The sequence below is a fragment of the Boleophthalmus pectinirostris genome, unplaced genomic scaffold (genome assembly GCF_026225935.1).
Source record: "Boleophthalmus pectinirostris isolate CB_2022bp ecotype Guang Dong unplaced genomic scaffold, ASM2622593v1 HiC_scaffold_4, whole genome shotgun sequence".
Classification (NCBI taxonomy): Eukaryota; Metazoa; Chordata; class Actinopteri; order Gobiiformes; family Gobiidae; genus Boleophthalmus; species Boleophthalmus pectinirostris.
Window position 1 is genome coordinate 41,699,220 of NW_026571353.1, and position 14,491 is coordinate 41,713,710.

General features: G+C 45.0%; 1 protein-coding gene across 1 annotated transcript in view; it reads left to right on the top strand.

Moving 5' to 3' along the window:
- The window catches only part of LOC110170693 (protein mono-ADP-ribosyltransferase PARP14-like), a 29,710-nt gene extending 15,360 nt beyond the window's left edge, over window positions 1-14,350 (top strand). The window contains 16 exon segments of the mRNA XM_020936377.2: window positions 1-350; window positions 550-681; window positions 919-991; window positions 1,103-1,339; window positions 2,212-2,433; window positions 2,504-2,609; window positions 3,266-3,415; window positions 3,657-3,719; window positions 3,798-3,983; window positions 5,936-6,136; window positions 6,655-6,779; window positions 8,326-8,558; window positions 9,027-9,298; window positions 9,710-9,852; window positions 10,054-10,228; window positions 12,738-14,350. Of these exon segments, the coding sequence (XP_020792036.2) occupies window positions 1-350; window positions 550-681; window positions 919-991; window positions 1,103-1,339; window positions 2,212-2,433; window positions 2,504-2,609; window positions 3,266-3,415; window positions 3,657-3,719; window positions 3,798-3,983; window positions 5,936-6,136; window positions 6,655-6,779; window positions 8,326-8,558; window positions 9,027-9,298; window positions 9,710-9,852; window positions 10,054-10,228; window positions 12,738-13,015 (2,946 nt within the window). The 3' untranslated portion in view covers window positions 13,016-14,350.
- Window positions 14,351-14,491: the final 141 nt, after the last annotated feature.

Sequence of the window (14,491 nt, forward strand, 5' to 3'; positions counted from 1 at the left end):
AGGTACACGGAAAACAAAGCTAAACTGGCACATTTTCTCCTGAAGCTCGCTGTTATAGATTGTCTAACCCAAGCAGAGAAGCTGCAGTGTGCGAGTGTAGCGATGCCAGCTTTAAGTTCAGGGGTTTTTGGTTTTCCAGTGGATCTGTGCACAGAGACCATCGCTCAAACCGTGAGAGAATTCTGTGATGACCCACAGAACACACTGGTGTCGCTCCGACAGGTGCAGCTGGTGGATAATAACGATAAAACTGTGAAGGCTCTGGCTGAAGCGGTGAAGAGGGAGTTTTCTGACCTGAAACCAACCACAGGATCTGACAAGACGAGGGTCCAAACGGAGGGAGCAGTGGGGTGAGGTTAAACTATGTTTTGAATTTATTTAAAGGTTTATGGTGAAAGGATTAATAATGTTATTAAAAATGATGGTAAATAATGATTCACCTGTTTGGAAGATGTGCACAAGAAAAGAAGTATTTACATAAATTCAGTATGTTTTGGTTTAGGGTTGCAGCTAATGGTCAATTTTATTTTTTGCAAATCTTTCTCTCAGTGGCTCTGAGCCTGGATGGGAAACTGTTCTTTATGAAGAAATCAACCAACCAGAAAAAAAAGACGTTTCTCGTGGAAAAGCAACGGGCAACAGACTCAGCAACCACCAACAATTCAAACCAAAGTCCAAAGGGTAAAAACTACAGTTCAATAATCAGTCCTGCACTGAACAAAATGAAATGTTTATATTTAGGTGAACATGACTATATTCAGTAGTTTTGACTTGATTAATTTTCTTTATGGATTAAGTAAATTAATTTCATTAACTGGATTATTTAAATTGTTTCAAATATTTCTATTTTTCATCTTGTCAAAATTCCACTGTACTGATAATGACATCATCACTGTGCTGTGCTCTGATTGGCTGCAGACAGACGCTGGAGCAGACGACGCCTGAAGGAGTCAGCATCAGTCTGGTGAACGGAAACATCCAGGACCAAACCGTGAGTGAGACGTTCAATAGAAAAGTCAAATAACTCGACCGTATCTCGGCTCGGTCTTTCCTGTGATGAAACGCTCAGACCGTTCGCCTGACGTCGCTCTGAATCTTTCAGACGGACGTCATCGTGAACACCATAGCAGAGAACATGATCCTCCAGCAGGGGGCGGTGTCCAAGGCTCTTCTGGCGGCGGCCGGTCCAGAGCTGCAGGCCGCCGTGCTCTCGTCTGTATCAGAGGATAAGCTGCCGTTTGGAGAAGTGATCATCACCGACAGCTTCAACCTGCGCTGCCAAAAAGTGTTCCACGCCGTGTGTCCGCCCTGGGACAACGGGGCGGGGCCAGCGCAAGCGGTCAGTGCTCGCCGTCTGCCCGGTGCCACACAAGGAAATAAAACTAACTACAGAACACATTTAAAACAACTAAATCTTATTAAAGTGATGGACGGCCACAGTCATACAACAACGTCATGGATTAAAAAAAAACTGTGAAAATAAAGTATAATATAAAAAGATTTTTCTAACTCGTATCAAAGGCCAATGTGAAAAACTAATTATTTTAAAACACGTATTACATAATCCTGTGACTTTAACTGGATTTTAAAGCAGATTAGCCTGAATATTTCACATCTTATAACTTGAAATGATTTGGTAAACACATGTTAATAGTATTAATGGTGTTTGAGCGCCTTCTAGTGTCAACAAAAGGAATGAACCATGAAAAAATAAGATGTGATAAGTGATTTATCACACGTCTACAGCCCAAAACCACTCACCCATCACACTGTTGTGCTTCCTTTAAAGTCCCACGTGGTTTATTTGTGAAAAAAGTAAAAAAAAAATAGACCATTTAATGACAGTGTTTCTTATAATCCAGAGTGACTAATAGTGCGGAAAATATGGTACTCAAGTTTTAAACAATGAAAAACAGTCACTGAAGCAGCAATAAAAGGATCCATAAGTTGCCTATTTGGACATTAAATGTTGCCTGTTTCTTTTTCTTTTCAACATTCAATTCAGCCAGCAATATTGGAACATAATAATCAGGAGAACTGTATATCGCAGACCTACATGCAGATCGTGACAAGGCGACCCAAAACAAGCCCCATCTGAGGGTCACGACCCAGTCTTTGAAAACAATGGATTAGTAGATAAACCTCTAGAAAGCCACAGTATTTCATGAATATTTTAGTCCTCAAATGTGTAAAAGTTTGACGTGTGTTCAGATGTTGGAGGGCATCGTCCAGTTGTGTTTGGAGGAGGCCGAGCGGCGGCGGCTCAGCTCCATCTCGTTTCCTGCTCTGGGGACGGGGAACCTGAACTTCCCTCGACCCGTGGTGTCCGCTCTGATGCTGCGACAGGTGCGCACCTTCAGCCAGGCGCGCTCCCCTCGACACCTGAGGGCGGTGCAGCTCGTGGTGCACCCGGCCGACACCCAGACTGTGCAGGTGAGGCTCAGCGCGGAAACAAAACAAACCTTCATCAAAATAAAACTAATGTAATGATCTGTGCTTCCAGTGCTTCACCAACGAGTTCACAGGTCAGAGCCAGCAGAGAAACGTCCAAACAGAAGCAGAGTTTAAGCCTTTTCCTCAACCCCGCGTCCGCTCACAGCAGTCCTCAGGTGAGACGCACCTGTGTCTTTGTCTTTATAATTAGACTTTATACCTAACCTCGGATAAAGTGTTAAATTTAAACTGCATCCACATCATCCATAAAAATTGTCCTCCGTAAATAATGAGTCCAGTCCACAAAACGTCTGGGCTGTGAGTCCAGTTTTTTGTGTTGTTTAAAAGTAAAAAGGTGAGTTTGTTTGGTCTCGTGTGTCTGTTTACATCCACACAGCACACGGATCGAGCTGAAGCTGAAGCTGCAGATTCTCCACAGTGACTCTACTTCCCCCACGATTTTATCTCCAATCTTTTATGCTTTAAAAATCCTGTATCTGAAGTTTTGCTCCACATTTCACAAATAATAATAACACAATTTTGACTTGGATCTAAACTAGAAGTGCAGAGTCTGATCTTTGAGCGACTGGTTTTACTGGAGACAAGAAACAGCCGACGCCGTCAGACTCACACATTTATATCCTGTGCTCCACACACAGATCCCACTGCAGTCTGCACACATCACACATTTAAAATCTCATCACATTCTCCTCGTGTCTGTGGTGTGTGTGCGTTTTGTAGCATATTTAAAAATCGTTTAAGACAGAAATATCCTGTAGTGTGAGACGCCTTTAGTTAATCATTTGTATGAAACTCCTGTGTGTGTGTCCAGCCTCTTTCGGGCAGGTGCAAACTCCGTCGCTCGGGGTGCATCAGATGCAGATGGGTCATGTGACCCTCGAAGTCTCCTCCGGTGACATCACCAAAGAAACCTGTGATGTCATCATCAACTCATCCAATGAGAACTTTACCTTGAAGACAGGTGGGTTTCAAACTGCATTTATTTATCTCATTCCTTTAAAGGCAGCACTGCTCCCTCTGGTGGTTATTCTGTTTTTTGGGTTTTTTTTGTGTTTTTCAGTTTAATCACACAACTTCACAGTCCAGTCCTGGATCAGATCTAGTTTAACTCTGGTCCATTATTCTGCTGCAGATGTGATTTGACTGTGACAGTGTTTTGTGTTGCCACAGGCTGAAGCTTCTGTTTCTCTTCTGTGTTTCAGGTGTTTCGAGGGCCATCTTAGAGGCTGCAGGCCGCGCTGTTGAGCTGGAGTGTGCAAACATAGGTACAGTACATCTGAGTTCTCCTGGTTCCTCTGTCACAGCCTCATGCTCCGTGTGATTCCTGCTCTTTGTCTGCATAGTGAGTTCTTCTGGATATCAGCCCAGACCTCTGATCATCACGTCCGCGGGGCAGCTGCAGTGTCGAAACATCATCCACGTCACCGGAACCAACAAGCCCCCCGTGATAAAGGATCTGGTTTACTCTGTGCTGAAGCTCTGTGAGGACAACAGCTTCTCCTCTGTGGCCTTCCCAGCTATAGGCACAGGTCAGTCACTGTGGCTCTTACCAAGTAACAGAAAGTATGGAATCCATTTTGAGTCATATAGTTCAAAGAAAACACTTTTATAACACAAAATATTATACATTTAAATATTCCTCAATAAATAAAAGAATAAATAAAATAAGATATATAAGATTGCAATCAAATTATGTGTGTAATTGTGTAAAATATTTGTCTTTGTGGGACATTTGTGGATGTTTCCTGTTGAAGTTTTGGTGCTCAGAGCTTTTCTAATCTTCATCGTTCTCTGGTGGACGATTCTTCTGGAACAACGTGATTCTACAGTGGAAGAACTGGACAAACTCTGAGTGCGTACACATGCACATCAGTAACCCGGTTATTATCCATACCCCGGTTATGTCAGTATTCAGGTTACTGTGTTTACATGTGCACTGAGAAACCAGGACACTCATATCCGCGTGTACATGATCAAATGGAGTATCCCGGTTTCTTGACATAATCTTACAAATGCGAAAGCGCAAAAATTAACTTAAATCAATTTCATAAACCAGGAAAAATACAAACCGTGAGCTCCTTTAGCATAAGAAGCTAAGGAGCTACGAGATCTCCCACAATCCACTGTGCAGATTCTTCATTCAAATCTTCTGCATAAATAAACTCAACTTTACAACATATAAACCATAAACACTATAGACACATCAGCCTGTTTGATCAGATCATTCAGCTCTGATCACATTTGTTTACGTTTTACAGAAACGAAACTTAAGACCGTTTGGCTAATTAGCATAAACTGTTAGCGGCGATAAAAACAACTCGCTCCTTGCGCCGCTGATGCGATCAGGTTTTTTTGGACTAAATGACACGACTCTGTGGATTATGTGTGTTATTTCTGTGACAGAAGAGGCGCTAATGATGGTGAGTGTGTTTCGTGCGTATAGTGTATAGGAGATAGTTCATGTTTTAGCTTTTCAGCGCCACACGAGTGCAGGTCGTACGAGTGCAGATCGTACGTGTGCAGGTCGTACGTGTGCAGGTTTAGCGCAGCTCTTTATTTTACATCATTTCACTCGTTTGGTCACTTTATTTATGTTGGTCAATTTATTTATGTGACTACTGTTGTGGTGAAAGGCTGGAAAGTGTCTTTTGGACGCATGCGCACTCAACTTTATGTTGCAGTAACCGGGTACTGCGTTTACATGCCACAGTATCCCAGTTACTATCGGAATAACCCAGCTACAGTAACCCGGTTTCTAATAACCGGGATACTGCCATAACCGGGTTACTGAAACCGGGTTACTGCGTCTGCATGCACCATCAAGAAACCGGGATACTCAAAAAACCCGATCATAACCGGGTTACTGATGTGCATGTATACGCACTCTCTTTGTCTGTGCTACAGTCTGATAAAACTTCAACAGGAAACGTCCACATCAGCTCCGGGCTCAGCTGTCCGTCAAACATAAATGAGCCAATGGGAATGCACCATGGAAACCCCGCCCACCTGTCACGTTTGTGCCAAAACTGCACCAAAAAGTCAAATGAGAAGAAGAATCAAAACCAAAGAAAACAGCAGAAAAATGCAGAACAAAAATAAAATGTTTCCAAAGAGGCAAAGACAGAAATTTTACACAATTACACAAATAATTTGATGGCAAATTTATTTATTTTATTTTATTTTACTTTTTTGGTTGATTATTTTTATTTGGTATTTTGATTTATACATTTTTTTTGGACTCAACATTGATTCCATATTCTGTGAAGTTTCCTGTCCCTGGCTCAGGTCCGGTGCTGCTGACAAGTTTAATCTCAGACGCTCCAAAGTGTAGAGGAGTGTACAGAGACCTGTCTGACCTTGTACTGACATTCGCTGCTAGAGAGAAAAACGTGACTTGATTTGCAGCTTCTCCAGGTTACCTGTCGACAGGTGGCACCTGTTGGAGGCCCTTGATTTCTGAGTTTGTTGTGGATGTGTCCAGGGGCCGGTGGAGCAGACCCATCCCTCGTGGCTGAGGCGATGGTGGGGGCCGTGGAGGATTTTGTGAAAAAGAAGCAGCCAAAGATCGTGCGCAGGGTCAAGGTCCTGGTTTTCCAAACGGTGATGATCCCAGAGTTTCTCAAGAGCATGAAGTCCAGAGAAGGGCAGCCAGTCACGATTGGGTTCATAGACAAGGTCAAAGGTACAAATCATTTCAAATAAATAATTTTGCATCCACCATTTTTGATGGACTGAATATAATATTTTTGCTAGTGGTCAGCATTCACGCTTCATAGCACAAAGGTTCCAGGTTCAATCCCTCACAAAAGGATCAATGAAGTTTACCTTACCCTCCCCTGAGAAATGCACCTCGCCAGCAAATGTACCCGACCTTTTTGTCCAGGACAAAACCTAAATACACATAGGATCATTTTTCTCATGTTTGCATAATCTTATGACAGTGTTATTTTGCGAGATCTTGTGGCATGAGGTTATATCCTAATGTTATTCAGTGATTCGTTTTTTACATCTTCAAGACAAAGTCAAGCTCTTGCCCAGTGAGGCTCCAGAGTTTATTATTTTTATTATTGTTATTCAATGAGCTACACAAATAGAACAGATACAAAAGAAAAATATATTAGGAAGGAACCACAGAAACTGTAAATACATTTTGACTGCAGATATTAGCTTTAATAACTGATGTCTTTGTGCTTGTTTCAGCATTTGTTTCACCTCTAACGTCGTTCTTGGGGCTGAGCAGCGAGGGGCCGGTCAAAGATGCACCGGTTCTGGAGGGACAGGAGATTGAGCCCACAGTGTTCCAGCTCTGTGCAGAGACTCAGAGGGTAAGAGGCAACTTCACTGCACGGACTTAAATAATGTGAACTTAGAGGTAAAATGTTGGGTCCAGTTCTGCTCACAGGGTTATCGCCCTCAGGGGGATGGAGGGTCAGTTACTAATGTCCCAATCCACTTTTTACTTCTGACAGCTTCTCACCTGCACTTCCTACCCACAAATGCACGAAAATAAAATCATGTTTTTTCATTATGGATGTTTTTATTGCACCAAAAAAACCCAAATCAAATAAAAACATTCATACTCACCAGAGGTGGGGACGGGCAAGTCATGACTTGGACTTGAGTCAGATTTGAGTCACTGTTTTTAGGACTTGAGACTTGACTTGATAAAATAGACTAAGTTTTGGGACTCGACTTGGACTTGAAGGTCGATGACTCAGAACTTGACTTGGACTTGAGGCCTGTGACTTGATAAGACTTGATGCTTCTCTTAAAAATGTCTGTTTTTAGAAAATACTTTTCTCTTTACAGTTGGTAAATACAGTGATTAATTTTACAGGAACAAACTGGAACATTTCCCTCACACTTCTGTTTGGTACTTTGGATGGAACTGAAGACGACTTGGACTTGACTTGGATTTATGGACCAGTGACTCGAAACTCAACTTGGACTTGCCTGTATTTGACTTGGGACTTGACTCGGACTTGAGGTCAAAGACTTGAGACTTACTTGAGACTCATAAAACCACGACTTAGTCCCACCTCTGATTCTTACTGTGAGTGGACTTGCATCTCCACAAACCTGACTCTCTTTGGCTGGAGTATGTCGCAGTATGACACTGATCTCCTCATCCATCTCCATGGAAAATGTTCCTAAGTTTAGTTTAAACTTTCTTTTTCGATGGGATCAGGTGCCGTTCCACCTCCAGAAAGTTACAAACTGTACCTTTACGTGTGAATCAATTATTAACCCTGTCCCTAATTATTCTGTTTAAACCAGAATTGATTTTGTATCCACTTTATTCTGGAAGTTGGGTCATTCTGGTGTATAATTTTATTATTTTGTTTAGAGCTGCTGATCTTGACAACAAATAAGGCCAATACAGATGATACTTTTCACCATTTTAAAGCTCCACAGAGAATCAGTGCAGTGTTGACTTTTTGGTGCACATGAAAATGGAACATTTTACACAAATGAACCGACTTTATGTCACATTTAAGACACAAATGTTTCTCAAATTCTCCATTGACATGAATGGGATTCCTGTTTAACTGGAAGTGCCTCCACAAAAGTTCAGGAGCTGTTTTTAGAGCGTTTGGAGAGAAAAGTGGACGGGGTGGAATAAGGTGGATGAATTGCTGGTTATAACCTGTGTGTCAGATGCCCTTCCATCCTTCTGTATCTCTGTACTGTATAACTGAGATGGGGCAGAATCAAATGTCTCTAGTTAATCTGTCGCTTATATAAATCAAAAAATCATTTGTAGATTTTCCTTTTGGAAAGTCCTGATGAAAATCCCAGAGAATGACACAGACTCTGATTCTGAGGGACACGACTTTATACTGATGACCTGCTGTTTGTCCCCTTCTCCAGGCGATCACTCAGACGAAGCTGAGGATCGAGGACTTGATTGTGACGGAGCAGGCAGAGAGGACCATCTCAGACCCGCTCCTGGTGCATTTGACCCAAAGTGACGTGAAGCGGCTGAGTGAGATGCAGAAGAGCCTCACGGTGAAGATCACACTGGAGCGAAGGAACCCAGAGGAACCAACCATTCGCCTGGAGGGTCTGACCAGAGACGTGTCCGCGGCCGAGTCCGAAGTCAGGTCAGGACTGTCACAGGTCCTCAAGAGTCCGTCTCCATTGGCTTTGGACCATAACGTTTATGGTCCCAAAATGTCTTCACATTATAAAAAAAAGTTCAGTTATTAGCTGCAGTTCATCCATTTGTTTTAGAGGTGGGACGTAATCCCCATGAGATAAGACATGAGACTGGGTCTCCAAGAACCAGACAAGTTTAACATTGTCATTGTAGCGCCGCTGTTTGTTCTGCTGTTTGTTCTCTGAGTGTGATGCACCTGCATTTGTCCAAATGAAACACATGGGAGAAAATCTTGTGACAGTTTTATCCACTGAATGAACGTTGTAGTGTGAATGTGCAGCTTAGTGTTGGTCAGACGCACAAATCGACTGTCACACTTTTGTCACTCTGCCCCAGGGCAACTGATGTAAGATTTAATGAGAGATTTCACGATGTAATTCATAAAAGTATCATTTGTGTTCCTGTATTTCAGGGACATGATCCGTAAAGCAGAGCGCGGCGAGGCTCGAAAGAAAGACGCCTTTATCCTGAGCGGAGTGATCGAGTGGCAGTTTGTTCAAGACGATGGAGGAAAGAAACCGTTCGACCCGATGACCAACCTGGAGCTGGAGGAGGCCTTCATCCAAAAGAAAACCACAAAGATCATCATAAACCAGGAGACGTTCACCGCAAACCCACAGAGGATGAGAGCGGACGCAGAGAGACGACGCAAGACTGTGGAACTGATCCGGAAGGAGTGTAAAGGTGAGAGACAAACTAGGGCCGTGTGAAGGAGACGACTGGACTTTTAAATCGAGAGGTCCACGGTCTGTCAGTACAACCCACAGACTGGACAGAGAAGTGGACTAAGGCTACGTTCCGTCTGCAGCCTGAAGTTCCCAAATCAGATTTTTCACCCCTGTGCTTCTGTATCTGATCTGTTAATGACAGTCTGAACCACACAGATGCAATATTTTCAAATGTGACCCAGGACACTTAAATATGTTCTCCTAAAACCAAAACATATCTGACCTTTTGACATGTGACTTCAGTCTGAACGGCCAGGTCACATTCTTCCCACCGACGCGTCATCAACAAGCAACAAACGTCACTGTTCTGCGCTGAAGTACTTATGTCAGGGTCAAAGCAAAAACCAAACTTGCTTCTTTCTTTTAGACGATGCGTCGCTGCCGTCGGAGTGGAGCGACATGAAGAGCAAAGAGCTGGTGAAACTCGTCACACTTCAACCCGGGTCAACAGAGTACAACAAAGTGGAGAATGAAGTGACTCAACATGGACTACAACTCAACATCATCTCTGTAAGCAAACTGGGACTAGACCAGGACAAACCAGGACTAAACCAGGACTAAACCAGGACTAAACCAGGACTAAACCAGGACTAAACCAGGACTAAACCAGGACCAAACCAGGACTAAACCAGGACCAATTCAAACCCTGCATATTGAGGCTGGAGTGAAGCAGGTCTAAACCAGTTCGAATGTTTAACTCTTTCCTTTTAGATCGAGCGGGTGCAGAACCCGACCTTGTGGAAGAATTACCAGATAAAGAAGAAGGAGATGGACACTAAAAACCAAGGCAAAAGCAACGAGAAGGTGCTTTTCCACGGAACTGGAGCAAATTCCATCGACCTCATCAACAAACAAGGATTCAACCGCAGCTACGCAGGAGCTCAAGGTAATACAACACATCACCGCGACGCGTCACCGCGACGCAACACCGCGACGCGTCACCGCGACGCGTCACCGCGACGCGTCACCGCGACGCGACACGGCGACGCGACACACGGCGACGCAACACGGCGCACAACGGCGACGCATCACCGCGACGCATCACCGCGACGCATCACCGCGACGCATCACCGCGACGCAACACCGCGACGCAACAAGGCGACGCATCACCGCGACGCATCACCGCGACGCATCACAGCGACGCATCACCGCGACGCAACAAGGCGACGCAACACCGCGACGCATCACCGCGACGCAACACGGCGACGCAACAAGGCGACGCAACAAGGCGACGCAAAACGACGCATCACCGCGACGCATCACCGCGACGCATCACCGCGACGCAACACCGCGACGCATCACCGCGACGCAACACCGCGACGCATCACCGTGACGCAACAAGGCGATCACCACGACGCATCACGCGACGCATCACACGCGACGCAACACCGCGACGCATCACCGCGACGCAACACCGCGACGCATCACCGTGACGCAACAAGGCGATCACCACGACGCATCACCGCGACGCATCACCGCAACGCGACGCAACAAGGCGACGCATCACCGCGACGCAACATCGCGACGCAACACCGCGACGCATCACCGCGACGCATCACCGCGACACAACACCGCGACGCATCACCGCGACGCAACAAGGCGACGCAACCACGCGACGCATCACCGCGACGCATCACCGCGACGCAACACCGCGACGCATCACCGCGACGCAACAAGGCAACGCATCACAGCGACGCAACAAGGCGACGCAACAAGGTGACGCAACAAGGCGACGCAACACCACGACGCATCACCGCCACGCATCACCGCCACGCAACACCGCGACGCATCACCGCGACGCAACAAGGCGACGCATCACAGCGACGCATCACAGCGACGCAACAAGGCGACGCATCACAGCGACGCATCACCGCCACGCATCACCGCGACGCATCACCGCGACGCAACAAGGCTACGCATCACAGCGACGCATCACCGCGACGCATCACCGCGACGCAACACGGCGACGCAACAAGGCGACGCAACACTGCGACGCATCACCGCGACGCATCACCGCGATGCAACAAGGCGACGCAACACTGCGACGCATCACCGCGACGCAACAAGGCGACGCATCACCGCGATGCATCAACGCATCACCGCGACGCATCAACGCATCACCGCGACGCAACACCGCGACGCAACACCGTGATGCAACAAGGCAACGCATCACCGCAACGCAACACCGCGACGCATCACCGCGACGCATCACCGCGACGCAACAAGGCGACGCAACACCGCGACGCATCACCGCGACGCAACACCGTGACGCAACAAGGCGACGCATCACCGCGACGCAACACTGCGACGCATCACCGCGACAGCACCGCCTGCACGCACAACAGCACCACTCGCATGCAAAACAGCACCGTCTGTGCTCAGGGTTCACTTGTAGCAACCACTTACACCAGTGATAATTCAGAATTAACCAAGTTTCTTGGATTCAACTCTAAATCAGTTGACAGATGTTCAAGTTTTGCATGTTCTGCCTGTGTCTGGTAGGTTTCCTACTGGGACACTTGATGCATATTATATTTTTTTGCTGTGTCAATACTTGTTAAAGTTTGTACCTAGTTTAGTTCCAGCAGCTCTAAACATGAACACTAAACTAATCTTCCAGCTGATGCATGTGATCAAACCGAGCTCAAGATCTAGAGGTAAAACTCCAGGCACTGCACTCTGGCACTCAGTGCTCCCCACAGGTTTGACCCAGAGACACTGAAGGATGGGTCAAATGCAGCGTATGCATCACCTTCACCTACTGTTCAGCACAGTGACGTGTGTGGAGCAGGGTTGTCAAAAGTATTGAAAAATCTGATTCTACTAGAAACTAGTATCGAAACTAGTGTCGTACTCCACACTGGTCTTGGTCTCGACACCGGCACTGAGACCCCTTTTCCTGGTCTTGATCTCGTCTCTGACTCGGTTTTGTCACAGACTCGAGGTCTGACACTCGACAAGTCTGATCATATTTCATTACAGCCGCTGCTGTCGGCTATAAACTTGTTCGATGTGGGAGTGTGTGCGGCGTCTCACTGCAGCCTGTGCGCACTTCTGGAGCCCGCGGACACTGTGCGGCGTATCACCACACACGCCCCAGTGTGCAGTTTGTCCACAACAGCGTGTGCCCTCGTGTACCAGCGTGTATCACAGAGCAGGTTTTACTTTTTAAAACATCCTCTGTCCATCTGCCTCACGTCAGCGTGACTCTCCTCGTCTTTTCATACTCTCGCTCCTCTCTGCGTACAGCGAACAGGCTCCCTCCTCAATGCGCAGAGCAAGACAAAATGTGAAATCTAATCTAAATTTATGTTACTTATTCCTTAGTATCGAAATAGTTTGAAATGTTAGTATTTGTGACAAAATTACCTGAGACATTTTCTTTTCCTTCACAGCTGCGATGTACGGTAATGGGTCGTACTTCGCTGTGGACCCTGCGTACTCGGCTCGGGGATACTCCAAACCAGATAATAAGGGTCACAAGCGCCTGTACGTGGCTCTGGTCCTGGTGGGAGAATTCACTAGAGGTCAGGCGGGCATGATCACTCCTCCAGCCAAAAGCAACCCCAGCGACCTCTACGACAGCGTGACCGACCAAGTGCCCAACCCGACCATGTTCATCATCTTCAACGACGTGCAGGCCTATCCACAATACCTCATCACGTTCACATAAAACCTGGACTAAACTAGGTCTAAAACTGGACTAGACCAGGCTTTAACCAGATCTAAACTGGGACTAAACCAGGTCTAAACCCAAATTTAACCAGGACAATGAGGACTCCTTGTGTTACATCATCACATTTACTCAAACAAAACCTTTAATATCACAACTAATCCTGTGGTCAATTACACAGAACAGTCCGGAGCAAAGGCTTAACAGGGTCTAAACCAGGACTAAACCAGGTCTACACAAGGACTAAACCAGATCTAAACCAGGACTAAACCAGATCTAAACCAGGACTAAACCAGATCTAAACCAGGACTAAACCAGGTCTACACAAGGACTAAACTAGGACTAAACCAGATCTAAACCAGATCTAAACCAGGACTAACCCAAGTCCTGACTTCAGTGCCTCAACATCACATCCACCTAAAGCATTTACATTTACAATCACAATCACATAATCAATAATAAACATTTACTTGTGATGAAAAACTAGACTAAACCAGGACTTAACCAGGTCCAGAGTCGGTCTGATCCACTCGATTTAATCACAACACTTTCAAATTTACATCATAATTTATCACGTTCACCTGAAAGACGTGACGATAAAACCACAAACTGGAGTCTGCACTGAACCAGGATTATAACACATGACAAGGATTTAACGAGTTCTAAACCAGGTCTAAAACGGGACTTATGAAGACTTGAATCAGAACTAAACCAGGACTGTAGACAAGGACCTAATTAGGACAAAATTGGTAACTTAGACTAAATTACAGCTACATAAATAGACTTAAAACTAGAACTAAAACAAAACCCTTTATAGTCACACACTGGGTTTGTGGCGTTTTTATTTTCTTCTCTGTTTTTATCTTAAATCTTCAGGAAATAATGATGAACACATTATTATATTAATTTAGCATCAAGATTTACGCCGCCATTTTCCAGACCTGCAACTTGTTTCTAAGCCAATTCTTTATCTACAGTGTAAAAGCCAATGCTGCGTTACAGTAACATGAGTCAAAACTTTAGTCTCTTTTTCTGCACGTCTGTAGTTTCTCAGTTCACCAGGGGGCGCTACAGACACTGACAAAACAATGTCATTTACTAAACTATAAAAACATTGCACTGTTTCATTGTAATTTTCTTGTTTTATTTGGATTTAATCACGACTCGTCTTTAAATGAAGCACAGAAACAATCAGAACTCAAAGGGCTTTGTGATTAAATTAAAACTGTCTTGATTTCCAAATGTTACTCGTGTTTATAAAATAATGCCAAAGAAAATATTCTGCTTAAATAAAAAAAAATAAAAAAAATACTTAAATTAAAAATAAATAAATAATAAATAAATAAAATACTCTACTTTAAAAAAAAAAGAAAAGGAAAATACTCTCACTGGACACTTTATCAGGTACATGTTGTGGTTGTGGGTGCAAATCCAAACCAGAACTAAACCAAATATGAACCACATCTGAACCAGGAC